Source organism: Lepus europaeus, chromosome 18, assembly GCF_033115175.1.
Source record: "Lepus europaeus isolate LE1 chromosome 18, mLepTim1.pri, whole genome shotgun sequence".
NCBI classification, from domain to species: Eukaryota; Metazoa; Chordata; class Mammalia; order Lagomorpha; family Leporidae; genus Lepus; species Lepus europaeus.
In genome coordinates, this window is record NC_084844.1 from 30,573,912 (window position 1) to 30,599,640 (window position 25,729).

General features: G+C 40.3%; 1 protein-coding gene across 1 annotated transcript in view; it reads left to right on the forward strand.

Moving 5' to 3' along the window:
• STXBP4 (syntaxin binding protein 4) overlaps positions 1-10,226 on the forward strand; it is a 182,063-nt gene extending 171,837 nt beyond the window's left edge. The window contains exon 18 of the mRNA XM_062216363.1: positions 5,110-10,226. Coding sequence (XP_062072347.1) covers positions 5,110-5,224 — 115 coding nt within the window. The 3' untranslated portion in view covers positions 5,225-10,226. The remainder of the gene's footprint in view (positions 1-5,109) is intronic.
• The last annotated feature ends 15,503 nt before the right edge of the window (positions 10,227-25,729 follow it).

Genomic DNA, 25,729 nt, shown 5'->3' on the forward strand with positions numbered 1-25,729 from the left:
TTACATTTTAAATAATATCAATTTTTTTAAAAGTTGCCAGATTTGGCAACTAAGAAAAATGTGTAGCCAGGTAGTTTATCAAACTTTAAGTGAAAGCCTATATAAATTATAATTCCTCCTATTTTAATAAGAACATTAAAAATTAAAATAGCTTCTATATTTCATGCATTTCTATTCACAAGGGAGAATTTAATGTGGAAACTTTGCCAGTCTTTTGAACTAGTTGTTAACTAAATATAGTATCCATTAACTGATATTCTGATAGTTGTTTGATTATTGACATACTTAAAGTACATGAAAGTATATATTAGCTGCACTCTTTTTTATAATGACAAGATCTTTGGTTTTTAAAAGTTATACATATTTACTGGGAAAATAATAGTCATAGCTTCCTCTTGAAATACTTTTTCTTTGCTTAACAAGGATTTAGAGTAACAGTAACCAAAACTAAATCTGCTTTCAGTGGCTTAACACTCACAAGTCAATGCAAGGATGTCTGTCCATTGGATATGGCTTTCTTTGGGATGGTGGTTTTGAGACCAGGTTCCTTTTATCTCATGGCCCTGTCATAACCTAGTGCCTCAGAGTCCACTGCATTCAGTTGAGTGAATGAGGAGCAATAATAGAGAAGGCACCCCAACTTCTTAAAAACTCCTGATCCTCAAAAACTACATATCAATTCTGCCCCAAAACATTGGCAGAAGCGAATCATGTGACCACGGAAAGATTTAAGGGGAGCTAGGAAATGCCAGTCTCTGCCTGTGCAACTGCATCCTGGTAAGAACTTACAGTTTGAAATGGAGAGCATAAATTTTTTGGTAAACAATTCCCAAAAATTTTATGAGAAAGTACACATACATCAACTACCCAATCCCATATAAATGTTTATTAGGAGCTAAAAAGTTCATGTGTAGGTATTAGTGTCAATAGAACATGTCATTTGCTTTTTTTTTCTGTGATTTTTGTCCTATTATTATCAAAAATAAGATTCAGTTTTAAGAATTACCCAAGGCTGCCATCTGTGATTATAGAGCTGTTTCTTTCTTTGAAGACTTAATTATATCAGCTTTGGATCTGGGATATTTTAGCTTTGAATAATAGTGGACAGCATATTGTTTAAAAAACTATTATTTACATTTTCTATATTCTTTCTCAAGTTTTCTTTATGTCTAGTGACAGAGATTTTTCCCAATAGTCTGTAAGTATTATATAACTGTAGTTTTAGATGTTCATAGTTTTGCATCTGAGACCTAAATCCCTCTTTAATTAATTGGATAGTTTAAGACTTCAAAAGATATCTGTTGTATTTTTCATTAAAAATGACATATATATGGATACAAAGAAAATAAAATTTGTCCTCAAGACTCTGAAGATTTGGATGAGACCCTGCTAATATTTGATCAGACCCTCACTGGATTTCCAGTTGCCTAATTGCAAAATCCTCAAAGTGTTCTATAGTATTTATAGGATTCATTAATGAGAAATAATGTATTTTGATTTTAGGATCTCGTTTCCAAAATTATGTAAAAGGGGGCTTCTTCTATATCAGTGGGAACAAAATACCTGTGGTTTTCTGTGAGACATATTTGGAAATGGATACTTTTACTAATCTGTAGTGATTCTCATAACCAGCGTCTGTGGCAAGAGTACATGCTGCTTTATTGTGGTTTGCCGATGCTTCTATAACTTTGGTTACGTGGTTCATTTGTGTTCTAACCTTCTAATTTGTTCTTCAAACAATTGGGTTTACCTTTTTAAATGAAATCTTTTACTGTTGTTACAATTCACAGCTTATGGCCAGTTGTAAAATTATCCAATAATTCAAAGTTACTAGTGCCTAGAACAAGTTGTATTAGCGTATATTCACTTGTCTTTGTTTGCTTGTTCATATAAATGCTATATACCTAAAATTATCTCCTCCAAAAAAATTACATTGGAAGTTAATTAGTCTTGGATCCTGCAGCTTTATGTTAAATATGATAAAATAATACATGCAAGTCTTGTTAAATGAACAATGATATAAATAGTACCATCTACAATGGAAGATTAACAAGAATCTTTTCATCATCACAAATGGGTGAAAGGATAAATTTCTGAAAAACATGTACTTTTTGCCTTTAAACTACAATTTGCTTAACAGGCTGTCCTACATTTTATTTTGAACAAAAGCATTTTACTCCTCTAGCTAAGAGGTAAGAGACATAAGGAGAGTAATTATAATGGGATTTAAATAATTCAATTATATTTCTTTGCCAATAAAATAAAGCATATTTTCTTGGTTTTTTTATAAGCTCTGAAATATGTCTTTCAGTTTACTAATATTTAAAAAAAACACAATACTGTCATCTTCCCAGATCGAATGTTACTGTTTTCCAACAACAGTTTTGGCAACCATTCAGAAGCAGAAAGTATTCTGGTTCTGAAACTTTCAAACATCTGAATTTCTGTTGAATTCTCCCCAAATCAGGTCAGATGCACTATCTCTGCAGGAATATTTGCCAGAGGTACTGTGTGTTCAAATGGAAGATTCTCATGTTTCATCGTCAGCTTCATTTTTTTTTTTCCCAGCCCTCTAAATTTCTCATACTAAGTAGCAACATCTCCTTTTATGAACCATGGGGTATTTATTAATTAAACAGAGTCAACAGAGCTGATTTATTTTCTCTCTTCTCAGCTAAATTACCAAGCACACAAATCAAAGAGAAAACATTTCTAATACTAGAATGTTCTCCAAGTCAGTAAATCTGGGATTATCTCATCACAGCGATTATGTCAAAGCTCTTTAGCCACAGTCCTCGCTAGGACAGAAAAGGGAATGGCATATTCAAAATTGGCCCCACCCCAGCTATTACAGGGAGAATTCCAAGTTTTTCTTTCAGTAACCAGGAAGCCCTAATTATCAATAAAGCCACCCATGATCACTTATTGAATGTCTACCATTTGCCAGAAGTTTAACATGCATTATCTGAGTTTCAGAGACACTGTCCCACTGATTGTGAATGTTTTTGCCAGAGTTCCAAATGTGCATTGTGTACATGAAACACAGACTGTATCAGTCTTTAGTTTATTTTTTAGTAGTGAGTAGCATTATAATTGCATTTTGATGCTAAGGGATGTGTGATTTTAAAGCATGTATGGAAAAATATATTATGAAAATAAGATTAATAAGATGTTATGGTTTTACCTTTATATTTGGAGTAAGAATGGATGTTGATTTGTTGATTAAAAAAAAGTGTTGGTGGTACTTTCTAATATTCAATGTTCAGAGTCTAGCTATATTTTTATGTTAGACATTTTGCTGTTGAGTATTTTAAATTACCAGTTTAATACAATGTCCATATACAGGCAGTTATAGTATTTTAAGCATGAGAATATTATTTGTAAGAGGCAAAATAGCAAAGCATGGATCTAAACGTAGCTTTGGGTCCTGTTCCTATTTTACTTTCTTCTCAGCCTCCCCACTTAGGGAATATTGGAGAAAGAATTTAAAATAATTTCAATTACAGTCTCTTCTATAGACTCACATATTGTGGATAAACATTAGCGTATATAAACCAAGATTTTAAAATAAGCAGAGCAGCCTCATCATGCTTTTTCCTTTCAGTTTTGAGCATGTATTTTTTACAGGATGTGTCCTCATTTCACCTTGCAGTGACATTCCAATCCTCTTGTGTTACACCCGTTAGTGTTTCTTTAAAACTGCTTTTAATTTAGGCAGCTTTCCAGCTTTCTGAAGGCCTTGAAATGAAATAGCCCTGTGCTGAATCAAATGCTCTAGTACGTTTAGCCTTCATAATAAGAAATTCCACTAAACCATTTTAAAAAGATAATAGTAATGTGGATCATTGTCAGGAGAATAATGTTTCTTTGTACCACTTAACCACACTCTGAAGTTTTAAAGCTATGAAGATGTCTGGGCCTTGTCACTTTCACCTTGATACTTAAACAACTGGAACTTCTACACCCCATTGTGAAACCATCGGTAATCTTATTCCATGGAAAGATACATTTTTAATATTTAAACAGAAGAGCTGAACGATTTGTACAAAGAATACGAACACACGTTTAGAATATAGGATTGAAAACAAACCAACTCAGTAATGACAGTGGGACTGAGCAATTGTACTAAGTCCAACATTTTCAGTGACTGCCTTCAACAGCCAATAAAGTGAGTGCATTTTCCTGATAGTTCCATTGTGTTCTGTGGAACACTAGCTCTGTGTGTGCTAATAGGGACCTGTTAGTGTGGATAATATTGCCTATTCTTGGAGACTCATAGAGCACATTAGTGGTTTAAGGCTCTGGGAATTCCTATGGTAAAGAAACTTATTTGACTATGCTTAACCAAGTGAATCTCAAACTTATTTGACTATCGAGTTCTGTTCTTCACATGGCATTGATCAGAATCTCTTAGAACACATTTTGGGAAATGTTGCTCTATAATGTAGGAGATACAGATCCACAACCTATGAGACACCATAAATTCAGAGATAAAAAAAAAAAAATAGTTCCTGCCCTCAAGGAACTTTGTATGTCATAAGAAGAACTAGAAGCAAGCAGGAATTTGTAACATAGCGTAAGAAGTAACGAGACCATGGCACATATTAGCTGGGAGATTTGTTCTTCAGAATTAATATGAATTAACTGCTCAGGAAAGAAGACTGTGACAGAAGAAGTGTCACTGAGTTAGGTAAAAAGACAAGGTATTCCTTACCATATGGCATGTATTGATCCAGAACGCATTGGTTGGAACCAAGTTTTTAACAAATGCCAGTGCATGCTTTGTCACTTAGGAAGATCTTATGGCTGGAGTTGAAAATGAATTAGAAAAGAACTAGAACAGAGACAGAAAGACAAGCTGTTTCAGTGACCCAGGCTGTTGCCCTGGAAAAGGAGGGGAGAGACAATTCCAGAGATGTTCCAGCTACACTTGCTGATCGATTGAATGTCAGGTAAAGAAATGAAGACATCAAAGATGATGCACTTGCCTGCATTCCTTTTTTACTACAGGAAAAAAAATGATTTTCCTTGAACACATCTGAGATTAATTAAAACTGTTGCATCCAGGTCAGTCTTTCAGATTCTAATTGCATTCCTGTTCTTCTCAAGTCATGTAACACAGACCACATCCTGGATCCACCCCGTGATGAGTGTCCTGAACCTGTCCTGCTCAGAGGAGAATGAAGAAGATTGCTCCAGAGAACTTCCTGACCAGAAAAGTTGACGGTATTCTGTAGGAAGTGGAGCCCTTACGATCATCCAGTACCCGGTCTTCAAGTATGCCTTGAACAGGAACACGGAGCACCCAGCTCTGAAATGCAACAGTCTAAAATAGAGGTTAAACACATACTCCTCGTTGAAGTGTGAAGTGGAGACTCTGGACTGAGGGTGTTCTTGTTAAACTTTTTGATATTACTAGGTATGTTTAAAAATCAATTACCACTACACTAGCTGGTTAGGAAAAATCGAGTCCTGTGTTTTGAAGTCACATGCAATTAGCCATTGTCATATGTATGCTTTTTTCTTATATAATTAGATCTTTATAATTTTATATGTAGCTTTTTATAGATACCAGATTTTTTTAAGAATTATATTGAAAATTTTTGTGAACATGCTGAAACACTTCATTTACTTGATATTTCACTAAGCCATTATATTCATATCTTAGGAAAGTGATCTCAGCAAGCTTTGGGGGTTTAGGGATCACATTTACACATCAATCTCATGGGCTACTGGATACCGCTTATGTCTTTATGGGGTTTCTAATTGACAAGATGCTTTTCATAGCTCATTTTATTTAAACCGTACAACGTACCTGTGAGGCTAATCTAATGGGTACTTTTTAATTCTAATTTTTCACTTAGGAAAATATTGGTTCAGAGAGAGGCAGCGCCCTGTCAGGGTAGAGACTCACAACTAAGTCTTCTGATTCTACGTCCAGGCCCCTTTCTTCCCCACACCCTGCTGTCCTGCCAGAGACATGCAGAGCACTGTGGTTCTGTTGATGCAGCTGGCTGCACAGCTGTGCATTCCAGACACTCAGAAGGCACCTTTTCATTCAAGCGCGGCCCCTCCATAACCCCACTCTTTTTCCCCTAGGAACCCTCCCTGCTTCTGCACCCCCAAACACTCACCAGGTAGGGGCCCCCTTCTGTGATGTCATTTCATCAAGCGGCTTTCAGCATCTCACATTCTTCTAAAGTAAAGGGGCCAGCATTGATGAGTGGTTTGCCCTACTTAGGTTGCCCTTGCCGAAGGAGCATTTGCAAGGAGTTGGTGAGAAGAGGGGTATCCCTTAAATACTGTTACTCTGCTTGACCTAAGACAGAGGCTTAGAGCCCTTTAAATATCATGGAAGACTCATCACCATTTTATGGATGAGTGAACCGAGACACCAAGAGCTCATAGAGTGAGTTAATGGCGAGGTCAAGATTACACCTATGTCCTGTGTCACTTATTGCTGAATTGTATATGTCCGTGTTCATCTATACATTCCTGAATATATTTAAAATTTAGGACTTAATGTCTAGAGGAATAATAATACAACGTCAAATTCAGATTGACAGGCAGTCATTAGCCCTGAGAAAAGTTTCAGAATGGATGGAGAGGACTTGTGTTTGGCCTGACAGCTATTTGAATATTAAGAAGCCTCAGGGAGACTCATTTTGAGAGAAGTCCCCAGAGAATGCTGTTTCCTTGCATCCCCCAGAGGTGAGTAGGTTCTCAGATGCCTGGGGTTCCTTTTCTGAGTTAGTATGTATAACTGTGGAAGTACAGACTTTCTGTTGTTGCCAAATTAATGGTATGACATTTGCCTCCCCCTGCTAGGAATGTTTTCTAATTTGTTTCTCCGGTCACTTGAGATCAAGGTCTGTGGGCACGTATTTCACTGCCACCTCATCTATTAGCTGCTGTTTGCTACCACTTTTCTCCCTGTTGTACCGAATACCTACTTGAAAAGTCTTAGGAAAACTGTAATATTTATGGAGCGTTTTGTGCCATACTGATGAGGAGTTTGTTTATAGCATTTCATTTTCTTCTTAAAACCACTCCATGAGATAGGAACTGTAATTAACCTCATTTTGAAAAGAAGAAACCTAAGTTTAGAGAGAGCGTTGTGAGTCCTGGCCTCATGGTCACCTAGCACCTTCATGTAGGACCTGGGGTTCACAGCAGGTCTGTAATTCCAGAGCACATTCTCAAAACCAATATGTAGAGCTCCTTAGATTCATGGTCTGTGGGTGAGTTTTATAAAATAGCAGATACCAGTTCAGTGCCTTCAGGAACTTTCTGGTAGTTAGAGCTCATCAAAACGTAATTCTCAGGAGAGCATGGAAGCACTGTTCCATCAGATTACAACTTATCTGAACCCCTTGTTATGGGAATGTTGCTGAAGAGGTTCAGGATAATGGACCAGTTGGGAACAGGCTGATTCCTTCCTCTTTATACTTCTGTGACCTCTGCACCAATAAGATAAGAATGTGCCTTAAAACACAGTCAAAGAAACAGTGGTGAAAGCTCTGTTAAGAATCCTTTTCCAGGAGCCAGCGCTGTGGCACAGAAGGCTAGGCCTCCATCTGTAGTGCCAGCATCCCATATGGACGCCAGTCCACATCCCAGCTGCTCCTCTTCTGATAAGTTCTCTGCTTATGGCCTGGGAAAGCAGCAGAAGATGGCGCAAGTGCTTGGTCCCCTGCACCCACATGGGAGACCTGAAAGAAGCTCCTGGCTCCTGGCTTCAGATCAGTGCAGCTCCAGCTGTTGCAGCCATTTGGGGACTAAAGCAGTGGATGGAAGACCTTTCTGTCTGCCTCTTTCTCTCTCTGTATTTCTGCCTCTCAAATCAATAGATCTTTTTAAAAAAATCCTTTTCCAATGCAGATAGAGCTCCCCAAGTTATTGTTTGGTGACATATGCAAAGCTACTCTTTTTTTTTTACACACGATAATGCTGTCAGTATGGGCATCATAAACTCTTTTCTGTTGCGCACTGACTCAGATTGTAGGGCTAGAATATCTGAATATTATTATGTCCCCCCATCCCACTTCCTTAGAGTAGCTATCCTACTCATTCATTCCCTGAAGATATGCACTGGGCACCAACAGGGTGGCAGGTACTGTGGTAAAGTAGGACAGTAGCTCATTTCCTGGGGTCTGCTTAATGTTCCTTTTTTTTTTTTTAACATATTCTTAGGTAGCTGGAATTAAGAAAGTTCTTTTTAATTTTTGAATTATAAAATAACCTAATTTTGTTTTTTAAAAAATGAAGCACTATGAACATGAATAAAGTAAAAGAGTTATCATCTTATTTTCCAGAGGTAGCCATCACCAATACTTAGGTGAATATTTTTACTCAAAGGAAATCATATTGTTAAACAACTTGATTTTCACTTAGTTATTGTGGTCATTTTATGTCAATACATAGATTAATGTTATATTTTAAATGTCTGCATAAACTGTCACTACCAAGATAACCCATAATTTGTGTAGCCAATTTTGTTGATGAACACATAAGATGTATTAAAATTTTTCTAACAGTGTCACACTAAATCACTTTCCTTATCTTTCTCTGCACTCTAGTGCCAATATGTCTGTAGTGTGAATACATTCAGAAAATAAACCATTAGGTCACAGTGTAGTCAAAACTAGGTGAAAGGTGCTTATTCTAATTTTGGTAGAAGAATGGGCATTTGGCACGTTAGTTACAATGCCACTTGGGAAGCCCACATCCCATATCTGAGTTTCTGGGTTCAAGTCCTGGCTTCAGTTCCAGTTCCAGCTCCCTGCCATAATGTGCACTGTGGCAGGCAGCAGGTCTGCAGGTGATGTCTCCATTAGTTAGGTCTTTGCCATCTACATCAGAGACCAGATCTAATTCCCAGCTGCCGGCATTGGCCTGGCCCAGCAACAGTTGTGGACATTTGGGGAGTGAACTACCAAATTCATTCTCTCTCTCTCTCTCTCTCTCTCTGTCTGTCTTCCAAAGAAATAAAATTTTATAAAAAGAAAAATCTGCATTTTGATAAGTTTTCATAAAAATTCTCCTACATAGAAGTAGGACCAATGTATACAACCACCAGTAGTATATGAGAGCTTTTTTTCTATATGAGAGGACTGTTTTTAGTCTAAAGATTATAAGTAGCTTTTCTGATTTTTTTTTAACCCATGGAAGAGTAAGTTTTCCATCATGGCCCAAGAACCTGAGTTTTTTATTCATTAGGTTTTGAGTTTCCTTTAGCAGCAGAGACTGACTTGCTGCATATAGGGCAGTCTAACAGTGAGCAATTCTCTATAAGACAAATTCACCTTTACTATCATCTTGTCCTACTTTATGTAGAACAGTGAGGAGGACAAACTTTTAAGTGAGCTACCTTGGATGAAAACCCGCAGTTAAGTGCAACACTGAATACAAGTGCACCTGCAAGTTCTGTGGGCCTCAGCTTCCCCATCTCTGGCTAATGAGGACTGCAATCTTTTGCCTCCTCCCAAACCAGTTCAGCTCAGCAAACATTTCCTGAGCAACCTATGAAATGCCAGACAGAATGCAAAGTTTTGTGACCATGCTGCATAGCCCGGATTCCCAAATCAGAGAACTCATCATCTATAATCTTTTTCCTGTCTTTTCTTTCTTCTCAAAATAAAAAAAAAAAAAGAACTTCTACCTTTTTTCCATAAAGGAGCAAGAAATGAGGGGTTTATTTGTTAAGAACTTCCAAAGAGAAACCATTTATCACTCTCTTAAATTTTAATAATTCCAAAATAATATTAGTACTGCTTGACTAGAAAAGAAAAAAGGGAACGCGCTGTATGAAGAGATTCTCCAATAATAAATGCAAAGCAGCTGTCAAAATAGAGAGTCAAATGATACTTTCATAAAGTGTTTGCACAATTAGAAAATGTTATCCTTTTTCTAGGGAGTAAAAGGACATTTTTATTTTCTCTATTAAGTGAATACAACTTCTTCAAGGGTCGGCACACTTGACGTTTTTACAACACATATACAGAAAGAACCAAACTAACATTGAAACAGCCTGCATGTTGTCTTGCATATTGTTTTGGAGAAGATGAAAAGATTTAAACAGAATATGCCTGTGGATCTTTACTTTAGAAAAGAGATACCCAAGGTGTTTGAACCACAACCATTCCACATGTAACATTATAATAATGTGTCTGTAAGATGATTTTATAAATATTAAATGTAATACTGTGTAATAGGACATTTTACATTTAAACAAATACAACTTTTGTTCATTTTGTGTGTGTGTGTTTGACTTTTATTCTTGGGAGTGGGTTCGTCTGAGAGAAAGGGCAATCAGTTCCTTCTTCCACCCCATTCCCATTCCTCTATCACCAACCAATTTTCTATCTCTTCACCCTGTTTATTCCTTTTACATTATTTTTTTCTTGTAAAGATTTATTTTTTTTTATTTATTGAAAGGCAGGGTTACAGAAAGAAAGAGACAGACAGAGATCCTCCATCCTCTGGTTCACTCCCCAAATGGCCACAATGGCCAGGGCTGAGACTGGCTAAAACTAGGAGCCTGGAGCTTCTTCTGGGTCTCCCACGTAGGTGCCAGAGGGCCAAGCACTTGGGCCATATTCCTCTGCCTTTCCAGGAGCATTAGCAGGGAGCTGGATGGGATGTGGAGCAGCTGTGTTTCAAACCAGCACCCATATGGCATGTCAGCATCACAGGCTTAACCCACTACACCACATCGGCCCTCCCTTTACTTTTTTTTTTTTTTTTTTTTTTGGACAGGCAGAGTGGACAGTGAGAGAGAGAAAGGTCTTCCTTTTGCTGTTCATTCACCCTCCAATGGCCACCACGGCCGGCGCATCGTGCTGATCCGAAGCCAGGAGCCAGGTGCTTCTCCTGGTCTCCCATGCGGGTGCAGGGCCTGAGGACTTGGGCCATCCTCCACTGCACTCCTGGGCCATAGCAGAGAGCTGGCCTGGAAGAGGGGCAACCGGGACGGAATCCGGTGCCCCGAATGGGAGTAGAACCTGGTGAGCCGCGGCACCGGCCCTGCCTTTACATTCTTATCAATTTAACATGATCTATATTTGTTGTCTTTCTCAGTAAAGGGAGTAATAATGAGGGTAAGCTCCCTGAGGGGAGGAATTTTGTCTCATGTTCTCCATTGTATCCTCAAGATCTAGTACACTGCCACCTATCATATAGTAGGTGTTCAAAGCATGTTTGCCGAATGGAATACGAAATATACTGTTCATAAGTAAGGCTTAGTTCCCAATTTAGCTCTTACCTTCTTATGTTCATTTGTTCGTTTAAATACCCACCAAGTGCTACTAAATGCCAGACAGTTTACTAAGAACTAATATACAATATATATGACAGATGTGATTCTAGCACTCATGTTATTTGTAATCTATACAAAGGACATGCAACTGAAGTTAACAAGGCATTTTTCATTTATTTTCTTTCTTCTTTCTTAAGCCCATATTCTTCCTTCTTAAGCCCATATTTGAACTAATAGGTCATTTGATGTTCATTATCTCAAGGAAAGGTGTGATATCAGGAAGCAATGGAAAACATGTTCTTTGGGAAACTGGAAAAGATTTAAAGATTTATGGTTTAGGTAAAAGGTTTGAGAGCACTTGTGATGAGGAGGAACAAAGATTTCCTACTTCCTGTCTAAGAAATAATTCCTCTGAAGGGAGGAAAGAAGAACAAAAATGTTGATAGAGCTCAGAGAAAAGGGCCTGGGCCCCACCTCTTGGTGAAGTTCCTGGGAGATGCAAAACCTCAGTTACACTGTTAGTTTTGAGAACAGAGGGAAGGACATTCGTCACTGTCCCCAGGAATGGAAATGTTCGTGTAGCAAGTCTAGGCATATGGGACTTTGGCAAACTTCAGTGCACTTCCTCTAGCATCAAATGATTATCATGAACCCAAAAAGATCACAAAAGTAGCAGGGAGACCTGAGTGAGGATTTTGTTCCATTCAGTACCCATGGCTTCTCAGCAGAAATCGGTTTGAACAATGGCATCAGATCATCCAAACCCAGGAGCTGTGGCTCGATAAGCCTCTGCCATAGTCTGAATGTGTGTGACCCCAAAGGTGACAGAACTGAGAAGTCAGGCCTTTGAGAGATGGATAGGTCATGAGGGCTCCACCCTCATGAATGGAATTAGTGCTTTAGAAAAGGCTTGGGGAGCTGTAGCGGCCACTTGGGTGAACCAACGGAAAAAGGAAGACCTTTCTCTCTGTCTCTCTCTCACTCTCTAACTCTGCCTGTCAAAATAATAATAATAATAATAATAATAATAATAATAAAAAGAAAAGGCTTGGGGGAATCTGTTCTTTACATTGTGATAACATGACAAGAAAGTTCCATTTTGGAAACACACAGCAAGACCCTCCCCAGACAGTAAATCTGTGGGTGCTTTGATCTTGAACTTCCCAGTCTCCAGAACTGTGAATCGTAAATTACTTTTTGTAAGTTACCCACTCCGGGATATTTTGTTATAGCATGCCCAGAGGACTAAGCACCACAGAGTTTGGTGGTAACTCCAAAGAAATTAGGGAACCAAAGTTAACCGAGACTAATGTTGGTGATTATAATTTATTCCCTATTCCCAATGCTTCCTACCTCATAGATGGAGCCCCATGAGAAGCCTTTTGTCCATTCACCAAGCAGAGATTTACCTCACTAGTGAATTTAGGATAAAACACAAAGCAGGTACTATTTCTAGGACATTCCTTAAATAAATTTCCTTTTTTTCTTTTCTGCTCCATGCAAACATTGCCTATTTGTTTCTTAGCCCTCTCTCATTTCTTGACTGGAAGATTGCAACATAGGCAAAATACCTTCTTTCCTCTTTGTCATACCTGTCCTTGTCAATCTTCTCCTCCACATTTTTGTCAGAATTATCTTTTTTAGATGCAAATTTTATTCTATTACCTCTTGACTATTTCCCTAGCACCTACTGCTATCTAACCCCTGGCTTTCTCTACAGCCTCGTTTTTAATCCCCAACAGTCACACAAATAATCTATTCTCTCTGACTGTGAAGCCTCTCATTCCCTTATCAGATTCTTCTCATCCATCAAGACTCGTTCTGGTTTCACCCTTCTCTGAAGATCTCCTTGAAGACATGTCGCCTTCCCCATGACCATAGTTGGCTCTTTAGAGGCCATGCTTGTGTTTACACACTTTTGTCCACCCCTCTTCCCACTCAGGAATTCTGGAGCAAGAACCTCTACTCCAAGAGAGTTGTTGACCTGTTTATCCAGATACTCTTTGGTTACTATATTAATTTATTAACATATTTTTATCTAGTGAGCTGGGTAACTGACTCTTGCTTGCCATCTGTGCTTCCTTTCTTCAAGTGACAACAGAAAATGGGATTCTGGTTAATGAGTATGTCATTCAATATCAGCAACTATGAATGAATCAGGTGGAGGTGGAAGGTAGAAAACAGGCCCAGATAGTCAGTTTGTTGTTTCTTGTTCTTTTGTTATTTTAGGGTATTTTCAACTAAGACCCTGGAAGTCTAGAGGGTTTACTGAGAGGATTCACATTCTCTATCATTGCATGCCTTTTAGTAAAGTCTCCATCGCACTCTATGTGTAAATAACTTGGGTAGTACAGTATGATGTGTTTCTCTTGTTCTGGTCTCTGTGTCCTTTAAATCAGAGTCCATATAGTTTTTTTTAGCCATCACATAAGACATGGAGTCTCTCTGGAATGGAATATGAAAAGATGTTTGCCATGCATTTAGTCCAAAGCCAGCATTAAATTTTTGTGATTACCACACAAAACTCAATGTTTAAAGAGTAAACAAGACATGTCATTTATAGTTTTTAAAGAGACTTTCAGCTGTTTCCTGCTTCTGGTAGGAAAAGACAAGTAGGATGAAAAAAAAAAAATAAGATAGGAGCTTAACTAAACCTATCTAACTAAGCAGTTCCGTTACTGGTGGAATAATATAATAGATTTTGCTGAAGTATTTGTTACATAGGTTGGCCATAAAGTTCATAGTGTGAAGGATTGTAAAGTCAAAACTCAAACACTGTTGATTTGCCCAAGGTTTTGAAGAAATACAACAGAATGACTTGGGTACAGGAGGGTAGAGAAAACCTAAAATCTAAATACAATGTTAGTACCTTTCAAGACCAACATCATTTAAACTTCTGATTTTGTGGGTTGCTTAATCATGTTGAAGAATTGATTTGGCATAAAGGAGCTGTAGGCACCCTCAGGATGCTGAAAGTGCAGGAATTATCCTGCCTAAAACTAACCATACTGGAATTGTTTGACTTTTCTCTTTCACACTGGAGAAATTCATCTTTCATCAATCAATGTGGGAAGGAAAAACAAAGACAAAACAAGCTGAGTATATATTAAAGTTATCTTGGAATATAGACAGTTCAGGTCAGGAGTCTCTCTGGAATGGAATATGAAAGATGTTTATGAGCAGATCCCATTTATTTCTAGTGAAAACTTTTGTCATTCAGAGAAATAAGACATATGTTTATTCTAAAGCCAGCATTAAATTTTTGTGATTACCACACAAAAACTAAAAACTAGCACTAAACTAAATGCATGGACTAATTCCCTGAGTGATCAAAGTTTTCAAAATAAGGAAAATCTGAGGAAGTACAATATGTATATACATGCAAGATAATAAAAGATAGCAATCAGGATTTACATTCCTCCCTCGAATGATTTTTTGACTTCCTAAATGATTGGTAACAATAGTCCAGTTATACCTAGAAAGAACAACCAAATTCTTCAATGCACAAAAACAGCGGTATGGTTTCTGCTGCTTTCCTGGCCAACAGCAACTGCAAGCCATCATCAGTTGTGAGACACATCCTGTAATATGTTGGGTTCCCCTTAGATAGTTTGTGTGAATTAGGAAGTGACTAAAGAGGCAAAAATAGGGAAGTTAGAGAAATAGGAGCAACCAAGAGGGGAAGTGGGTAGGGATCCACATAAAACGATGGTGCCAAGCAGAGCTCATCATGGAATCCTATAGGGTAGGCAAAGAGACTGTACATCCTACAGCAGTTGTCCAAGCCAGAGTCCAGGGAGCAAAAGTACTCCTATACCTGCACCATCTGTCATTGGTTAAGCGTGGGGTCCCAAGAGGGACATGAAAGTTTCCAAGTACTTCCATCTTTCTCTGCATGCAAAGTGTGTTCCTGAAGCCGGAGGGCAGCCCTTTAGCAAAGAGATGGCAGTTGTTGGATGTTGAAAGTGGAAGCACAGGAAGCTACTGTGCATGAGTGGAAGAAGAACCTGTATCAGCAGTGTCTGTCCTACATCCCAACTTCAAACATGTTTAAATGTGAAAAATGTGTGTCTTAGTATTGAAATATGGTGTGGGAGATCAAGTCTCCTTGCTCCTGGCTTTACCATAGCATACTTAAAATTGAGTTAAAAATGAAATGTCTTAATAAGTGAAAATAGAATGGCCTTTCTGGGAAAAACATTGGGTTCAATCAAGACTATTTTAAAAACTGTTCCTAAAAATTATAGCAAAATACTTGAAAGGCATCCAGTGCTTCAGCTTTCCACATCCAGGCAGTTGGGTGTGTAAATTCTTCAGGACAGATAAATTTTATTTACTCTGCAGTGAATATTTAAGGCCATGGACAGTACAAACCCCATCAGTATTATATCTCAGTGCCTTCTTCCTTGACAATTTCAAAAACATTGAAAAAAGAAAAACAAAACAAACCAAAGCCTTGCCCCACCTATGATATGAGGCTTCCTTACAATTATTGATTTATTAAGACATGATCCAGGCAAAACATTTTTCTTTTTTTTTTTTTTTTTTTTTTTTTTTTTTTTTTTTTTTGACAGGCAGAGTGGACAGTGAGAGAGAGAGACAGAGAGAAAGGTCTTCCTTTGCCGTTGGTTCACCCTCCAGTGGCCGCCGCAGTTGGTGCGCTGCGGCCGGCGCACCGCGCTGATCTGATGGCAGGAGCCAGGTGCTTATCCTGGTCTCCCATGGGGTGCAGGGCCCAAGCACTTGGGCCATCCTCCACTGCACTCCCTGGCCACAGCAGAGAGCTGGCCTGGAAGAGGGGCAACCGGGACAGAATCCAGTGCCCCGACCGGAACTAGAACCTGGTGTGCCGGCGCCGCAAGGCGGAGGATTAGCCTAGTGAGCCACGGCGCCGGCCAGGCAAAACATTTTTCAACACAATAATACTTAATGTTAGTGAGTGTGCATGACATAGATAGTCTCAGCTATCCTTAGAGCATCAGTAAATTACTACACGTATCCTAGAAAGAAGTCTAGAAATATCTGACAAGAACCTTGAAAATGTTTGACTCAGTAGTTCTACTTTTGTGAATGTAGTCTCACAAATGAGCACAAATTGCTTAAGGATTGATTGACTTGAAAGGCAGGGTGACATTGACATGGGGCAAGGTGGGGGTGGGGGAGACTGGGAGTAGAGATCTTTCATCTCCTGGTATACTCCCCAAGTGGCCCCAATAGCCAACATTGGACCAGACTAAAGCCAGGAGCCAAGAGTTCCATTTTGGTCTCTCATATAGATGGCAGGGACCTAGGTACTTGAGCTGTGTTTCCCTGCGTTCCCAGGCATAATAACAGGAAACTGGATAAGAAGTTGAATAGATGGAATTTGAACCAGCATCCAATATGAGATGCTGGTGTTACAAATTGTGGCTAATCCACTGTAGCACAATGCTAGCCGCACACATAAGCACTATATAAAAAAATTAATGTATTAATAATTTTGCTAAGGCATTATAGAAATAAAGTGCTAAGTGATGAAACTAGGGGAATGTCTAAATAAAATACGGTATCTAACAATGAGAAATGTTTAATACTTTTTTTAAAGATTTATTTATTTTTTACTTGAGAGTCAGAGTTATACATAGAGAGGAAAGGCAGAGGGAGAGAGAGATCTTCCATCCGCTGGTTCACTCCCCAATTGGCCACAACGGCCGGAACTTTGCCGATCTGAAGCCAGGAGCCAGGAGCTTCTTCCAGGTCTCCCACACAGGTGCAGGGGCCCAGGTACTTGGGCCATCTTCTACTGCTATCCCAGGCCATAGCAGAGAGCTGGATTGGAAGTGGAGCAGCCGGGACCAGAACCAACGCCCATATGGGATGCCGGTGCTTCAGGCCAGGGCATTAATCCACTGTGCCACAGCACTGGCCCTAATAATAATTTATAAAACAGAGAGAGTATCAAAATACAAAATTATAGGAACCAGCATTGTGGTGTAGCTGGTAAAGCAGCCACCTGTAATGCTGGCATCCCACCTGGGCACTGGTTCGAGTCCCAGCTGCTCTATTTCTGATCCAGCTCCCTGTTAATGGACTGAAGCAGAGAATGGTCCAAGTTATTGAGCCCCTTAATGTGAGACACTGGGATGAAGTGCCTGGCTCCTAATTTTGGTCTGGCTCAGCCCTGGCTGTTGGGGGCCACTTGGGAGTGAACCAGGGAATAAAATTCTCTCTCTCGGCCGGCGCCACGGCTCACTAGGCTAATCCTCCGCTTTGCAGCGCCAGCACCCCGGGTTCTAGTCCTGGTCGAGGCGCTGGATTCTGTCCCGGTTGCCCCTCTTCCAGGCCAGCTCTCTGCTGTGGTCAGGGAGTGCAGTGGAGGATGGCCCAAGTGCTTGGGCCCTGCACCCGCATGGGAGACCAGGATAAGCACCTGGCTCCTGCCATCGGATTAGCACTGTGCGCTGGCCGCAGCACACCAGCCGCGGCAGCCATTGGAGGGTGAACCAACGGCAAAAGGAAGACCTTTCTCTCTGTCTCTCTCTCTCTCACTGTCCACTCTGCCTGTCAAAAGAATAAAAAATAAATAAATAAATAAATAAAAATAAAAAATAATAAATAAATTCTATCTCAGTGTGTGTGTGTGTGTGTGTAACTTTGACTTCCCAATAAAATTAATAAGTCTTTTTAAAAACACATTATATAGAAGTAACAGGTAGCAAGTTTGTATGCAGTATGACTGGAGAAAGTATTACATGATATTAGTGGCATTTATTTTATTCACTGTATTCTTCTACATTTTTCAGATTCCCCACAGTGAGCATGGTTTTTTTTTTTTGTTTGTTTGTTTGTTTTGTTTGTTTTTGTTTTTTGACAGGCAGAGTGGACAGTGAGAGAGAGAGAGACAGAGAGAAAGGTCTTCCTTTTGCCGTTGGTTCACCCTCCAATGGCCGCCGCGGTAGGCGCGCTGCAGCTGGCACACCGCGCTGATCTGATGGCAGGAGCCAGGTGCTTATCCTGGTCTCCCATAGGGTGCAGGGCGCAAGCACTTGGGCCATCCTCCACTGCACTCCCTGGCCACAGCAGAGAGCTGGCCTGGAAGAGGGGCAACCGGGACAGGATCGGTGCCCCAACCGGGACTAGAACCTGGTGTGCCGGCGCCGCAAGGCGGAGGATTAGCCTAGTGAGCCACGGCACTGGCCTAAGTGAGCATGTTTTTTTAATAGATTTATTTATTTATTTATTTATTCGAAAGTCAGAGTTACACAGAGAGAGGAGATGCAGAGAGAAGAGAGAGAGAGAGATCTTCCCTCCGCTGGTTCACTCCCCAACTGGCCACAATGGCTGGAGCTGCGCCAATCTGAAGCCAGGAGTCAGGAGCTTCCTCCGGATCTCCCCCACAGGTTCAGGGACCCAAGGACTTGGGCCATCCTCCACTGCTTTCTCAGGCCATAGCTGAGAGCTGGATCAGAAGTGGAGCAACCAGGACTTGAACCGGCACCCATATGGGATGCCGGCACTGCAGGCAGCGGCTTCACCCACTAAGCCACAGCACTGGCCCCAAGTGAGCATGTTTTTAAAAATGAGAACAAATGTTAATAATATTATATATGTGTAGAAAAAAGTACATCTGATTTGAAGATATTTTATTTTTCCTTAAGGATTTTGCTTTAAAACACAATATAGGGGCAAGCACCATGGTGCATCCTCCTCCTGCAGTGCCAGCATCCCACATGGGTGCTGGGCTCTAGTCCTGGTTGCTCCTCTTCCAGTCCAGCTTTCTGCTTTGGCCCGGGAAGGCAGTGGAGGCTGGCCCAATTTTGGGCCCCTGCACCAGCATGGAAGATTGGGAGAAGCACCTGGCTCCTGGCTTCAGATCAGCGCAGTTCCGGCCATTTGGGGAGTGAACCAATGGAAGGAAGACCTTTCTCTCTGTCTCTCTCTCTCACTGTCTATAACTCTACCTGTCAAATAAAAAAATAAATAAAAAAAAATAAAAAAAATAAACAGAATATATAACCTTGTGAGAATCTGCAATGTGATAGGAACACAAAGATGTGTGACTGAGCTGTGGCTACGAATGAGGCCTGATCCGTATTCTCAATAATTAAATTGCTTATTGTAGAAACAAAAAAGCCATATTTCCATTTAGTGTCTTTACCACTGTGTGGTCAAATTCACTGTGCTTGATGCTTATTTAGGATTTTATTTTTCTTGTTAGAAATGCTAGATTAATGACAGATGTGATGTTTCAGTTTTCATTGCCTGGAGAGGGCCAGGTTTGACAGCAGGACAAGGCCTATGCTGCTGTTACGAGTGTCTGTTTAAATATCCCAGAGCAGTATCACTGGTTGAGCAGTCCTGCAGGTCTCCTGAGCTTGCCAGCCCCAAAGATCCTGGGCCTCTGTTCTCTCCGTCAAAAACATTTGTGCCATAAAAATAGTGAGGAATTTTAACAGAGTTGATGTTTTTACATGTTTTCTACCTAGAGCCAGATCTGAAGTACTCTTCCTTTGGCCACAGTGCCTGGTGCAGGACTCTGCCTCTGAAATACTAGCTGTATCTCTGGAAAATGTGTTTTAGAAAGCATAAAGTCCTGGACTCAATATAAAGTTCTCAATCCTTCTAGTCCAATGAATTTTCAGATAAAAACTGACACAAGGTTTTACTTGGACACTCCCATTGAGGGGGAATTCACTAACTCCTTTAAAAATTATTTTGCTGAAGGGTATTTTTTTACTCATGAAATTTAAGCAAGAACGGTCATTTATCAACAAGAAATGACCTGTGAATTAAACCTCATGTGCATTTCCCTTGCTGACCAGGGAATGCCTCCCTAGTGGACACCAAGCCAGGTGCCTTCTGACCCTATCCTGCCATGGGTTTCAGAGTTTATCTGGGTAACTAATGTACTTGCTTCCATCTACATATAAATTGTGACTTTTCTCATGTTATGGGTTCTATTGTGTCCCCTCAAAATTCATGGGTCAGAGTCTTTTTTTTTTTTTTAAGATTTATTTATTTATTTGAAAGGCAGAGTTACAGAGAGAGGGAGAGGGAAAGTCAGAAAGAGAGAGATCTATCCACTGGTTCACTCCTCAAATGGCTGCAACGGCCGGAGCTGAATGGATCTGGAGCCAGGAGCCAGTAGCTTCTTCCGGGTCTCCTACATGGGTGCAGGGGCCCAAGGACTTGGGCCATCTTCCTCTCTTTCTCAGGCACATTAGACGGGAGCTGAATTGGAAATGGAGTAGCCAGGACTTGAACAGATGCCCATATGGGATGCCAGCACTGTAGGCAGAGACTTAACTCACTATGCCACAGCGCCAGCCCCAGTGTCAAAATCTTAAGATTGCAGTTACATGGCCGCAAAGCAAGAACTACCAGAAGTTGGGATAGAGGCCTGCCATGGAACCTTCCCTAGATCCCTCAGAGGGAGCAAGGCCCCACCAGCACCTTGATCTTAGACTTCTGACTCCAGAGCTGCAAGACAATGAATTTCTGTTTAAGCCACTCAGGTAGTAGGACTTCATTGCAGCAGTCACAGCAAGTTTATATACTTCCAATCCAGAATGGCTCCCCTTTAAATAAAACAGTAATAAACGTAGTATTAATTACCGTGAGTGATTGATATCACCATTGCTCATTCTGTGTAGGTGTAAGTTCTTGTCCTGTTGAGATCAGAATTCAGCTCGCTTAGAGGCATAGCTAGGACTTACGGAATGAGTTCACTCACATGTAGGTACCATTTGTCTAGTCTGTGGTAGTGGTAAGAAAAGCCTCTAAGTGTCACCATCTCTAAGGTGCTGGCCCATTTTGGTCATGACTAAGGCCTTATGTTTGATTGCACATGAAAATCACCTGAAAAGGTCTTAAAATTCACAAAGCCTAGCCCAATCCAGACCCAATAACTCTGAATCTGTTGAAATAGACCCTGTGTTTTGAAGATCCCAGATGATTTCAGGGTGTACTGAGAATCACTGCCTTCGTCTGTCCTGAGAGCCAAGTAATGAAAACTTCCCAGGCAGCAGGTGACTAAAATCTTGGGTGCATACATTATTATAGTCCCCAAAGTGAAACTGCAACCTCAACAGTAGTTGCGATCAGATACATACACATACACAGATACCAACTGCACAGTGTCTTTTGACAGAATTTCTCCTTTGTCCAGATTTTAAGACCACCCCTATGAAGCCAAAACCAGAAACCATGAGTTCTCTGGAATCAAGGGTTTATTGAGCTGTTACAGAAGCTAGTCAAAAATAAATAACTAGTCCTGGAATAAATTCCCATAGCCATCAGCAGCCATCCCTAGGTAGCAGTTGGAAAAATGCTCCCTACTCCCAACCAGAGCTAAGAGCATTTTTTTTAATAACAAAAATTGGGGGAGAAAGGCCTAAGTTGTTTACATTGAAACTACATTGGCTTTAAATAAGAGTGGCAGGATTGCCTAAAGAAAGCTTTAAGATAAGAGGGCAGTCCATAACAGAAATAATTATTGTTTTTGGATTGTTTGAAACTGTAAGCAGGATTGTAGTGGCACCTAGAGGATCATAATGGAGTTAAGATTTTAACATGCATTCAAGAATGTTAAACACTGTTTTTTTTCTCATAGTTTGTAGCTTGTTAATTTACTAAGGTCACCTATCTATCCTCCGCTCCATTCTCCAACCCTTGTAATTGTTTAACACAATTCACAATTTATCTCCTATCAGGACTAAGTCCAGTAATTTTTAAATTTAAGTAATAATGCTATCAGCTTATATAGGTAGCATTTCATGATAACCTAGTGAGACAGGGCAAGCATCCATTGGATGTGAGAAAACTAGGAATCAAATAAGTTTGGTAACTTTCCCAAGACACAGTAGAATTACCCACTTTCCTGTTTTTTGGTTTTTTTTTTTTTTATAGATTTATTTATTTATTTGAAAGAGTTACAGACAGAGAGAGAGGGAAAGAAACAGATCCTCTGTCTGCTGGCTCGCTCCCCAAATGGCCTCAAAGGCCAGAGCTGGGCCAATCCAAAGCCAGGAGCCAGGAGCTTCTTCTGGATCTCCCAAATGGGTACCAGAGCCCAAGTACTTGGGCCATCTTCCACTGCTTTCCCAGGCCATCAGCAGGGAGCTGGATCGAAAGTGGAGCAGCCAGGACTTGAACTGGTGCCCACATGGGATGCTGGTGCTGCAGGTAGAGGCTTAACCTACCATGCCTCAGCGCCAGCCTCCCACTTTCCTGGTTTTAAAACTGGAGGTTTCACATCCTGAGGACTCTCTCAGTCTAGGCAGGCTAGGACAAGTGATATCCCTGATCCCATAGCAAGGGACTGATCTGAGTCTCAGTTCTCTGCTGTGGACACTACAGAGCTTGTCCAGACAACCCGTCCTTTCACAGGAAGAGGATAAGACTTGGAGACGTCTCCAGAACCTCTGTGGAACTCCTTTCACTCTTACACAGATGGGGAGAAAGAAAAGTTATGCCACCATCGAGGCTTGTTTCATTTTGTTGGGTTCTTATAGTTTTTGATTTATTGTATTTTAAATTATCATACAGAAAGACTGATTTGGAGGGAGAGTATACAGTTCTTTTTGTATTTATCTAAAGATTTATGCATTTATTTGAAACAGTTACAGAGAGAGAGGGAGAGACAAAGAGAGAGATCTTCCATCTGCTGGTTCACTCCCCACATGGAAATTCCCCAGCCAGGTACCAGGAGCTTCAGCCATATCTCCCACATGGTGGCAGGGGCCAAAGTACTTGGGCCATTCTCTGCTGCTTTTCCCAGGCCATTATCAGAGAGCTGGATAGGAAGTGGAGCAACCAGGACATGAACCACTGCCATATGGGATGCTGGCATTGAAGGCAGCAGCTTTACGTGCTACACCACAATGTCAGCCCCAAGGGTGTACAGTTCTGTGAGTTTGTTTTTTTTTTTAACACTTAGATACATTTGACTACCACCATAATCAAGATATAGAACAACGTTATCCCCCAAAATGTCCCTTCTGCTATCTTTATTTAAAAAAAGGAAAAAGATTATTTATTTGAAAGGCTGAGTTACAGAGAAGAAGAGAATGAAGCAGAGAGAGAGAGAGAAATTTTCCATCCAGTGGTTCACTTCTCAGGTGGATGCTACAGCCAGGGCTAGGCTAGGTTGAAGCCAGGAGCTTCATTCGGGTCTCCCACGTGGGTGCAGGGGCCCAAGCACTTGGGCCATCTTGCACAGCTTTCCCAGGTGAGTTAGTAGGGAGTTGGATTGGAAGTAGAGCTGTCAGGAGTTGAACTGGCGCCCATGTGGGATGCCGGCACTTTTATCCTTTTATAGACTTACTCTCTCCCACCTCAACTCCTGGTAATTACTTCTCTGTCCTCCATAACTATGGCTTTGTCTTTATGAGAACATCATATAAATAATCATATAGCATTTGACCTGTACCTGGCTTCTTTCACTCCACATACTACCTTTGATATTCTGCAAGATAGTGGTGTGTACCAACCCTTTGTTTATATTGAACTGAGTGGAAGTTCATTATATGGATATACCACCTCAATCAATATTATTTAGGTGGTTTCCAGTTTTTGGTAATTATATAAAGAGCTTCTGTAAGCCTCCAGGTATTTGTTTTGGTGTGACCATATGTGTTTGTTTCTCTAGGTAAAACACGTAAAAGTAGAATTGCTTGATTATGTGCTAATTAGTTTTCTTCTAATGGCATTACAAATTATCACAAACTTAGTGACTTAAACAGTATAGATTCATTGTCTTTTAGAGTTCTGTATATCAGAAATCCAATATAGAACTTCCTTGGCTAAATCCTAGTTATCAAGTATTCCTTCCTGGAAGCTTTCAGAAAGAATTCATTCTGATTATTATCATTAAGAGTTCCTCTTGGTACATAGCCTGACTCATGGCCCCTTTCCTCCACCTTCAGAACCAGAATTACCCATCAGATCCTTTCACATCGCATTTCTCTCTAACCCTTTCCCATCTGACCCTCCTTCAGTTGTCACTACTCTCTGGCCCCAACTGGAAAGACTGCTTTAAATGGCACACGTGCTGAGACTGCACCCATCCTGATAACTCAGAGTGATTCCATCATTGCAGAGCCCCTACTGCACCATCCCTTGAAGATGAAGGTTTTGGGGATTGGAATATGGTCATCTTGGTGAGGCCATTATTGTGTCTACCCATCTTTTCAAGAGGCTTCCAAGCTGTTTTCATGAATGGCTATGCTATCTTACATTCCCTTCAGCACTGTGTGAGAGTTCTACTTGCTCCATGTCCTTGAGAACACTTGGTGTTTTCAGTATTTGTCACATGTGCCATTCTCATGGGTAGATAGTGGTATTTTGCCATGGTTTTAAATTTTCATTTCCTGTTTAGCTTAACATATTGAACATCTTTTCACTTGTGTGTCCTTTTCCATGACAAGTATGTTCAAATCTTTTGCCTATTTTTTTAAACTGGCTTGTTTGTTTTCTGGCTGCTGATTTTTGTGTTTTGTTTTTGAAACATTTTTTGGGGGGTGGGGCAGGGAGAGCACAAGCAAGAATACTCCCATCACTGGCTGACTCTCCAAATGCCCACAATGGCCTAGCCGAAAATGCAAGCCAGGAAATTATTCCAGGACTCCTACATGGGTAGCAAGAACTGAACCACTTGAGCCATCATCACTGCCTTCCAGGGTGTGAGTCAAGAGCTGGATATGGACTTCAAAGCCAGGCACTCTGATGCAGGATGTGGGCACCGTAATCAGTGTCTTAACTGTTAGGCCCCATGCTTGCCCCTGCTGCTGAGTTTTAAGAGCTCTTTATTCTGGGTACATGTCCTTTGTTCATTATATGATTTTCAGATATTTTTTTGTCTCCAGTTTTCCACATTTCAGTTATATACCAGTTGTATATATATACTTTCCTTACACCTTGGATTCTGTTTAGGCTGGTCTAGACCACAGAGTGATTCAATTTTAGTTTCTAAACTAGGGTGTTTCATATCTAAAAATAGCTCTGCCTTCTACTGGTTATAGTAGACTGCATACATCTACAAATCACAATTTAGTCCTTTCCTATATTGCCTTAGAGAATATAACTTTATTTTTAAAAGCTATTTATACTAGTACAGGATCTTAAAGGGAACACTGCCTAAACATGGCATCTACAACTGCTTTTACTTTGGCCATACATTCCTACAAGCATTGCCTGAATGTAGGTATGGTCTTCATGGGAGAAAAATTACAGGAGTCAAGAGACATAATTTTGAGAACACGGCAGAAGTTGGTCTAAGTATGGGAGAGATTTCCCATACCACTGAATTATGTGGTATGTAGATACCAAATCTCCTTGAAAAAGCATGATTTCTGAGATCAAGAACCACCTGCTGATGCTTATAGCAGAAATGCTGAAAATTAAATATTGTAAGTTTTATTGAAGGCCTGCTAGAAATTCTTGTCTGAGTCTATATAATAAGGCAGGAATCTGGGACTGTCTTGAGCATTACCT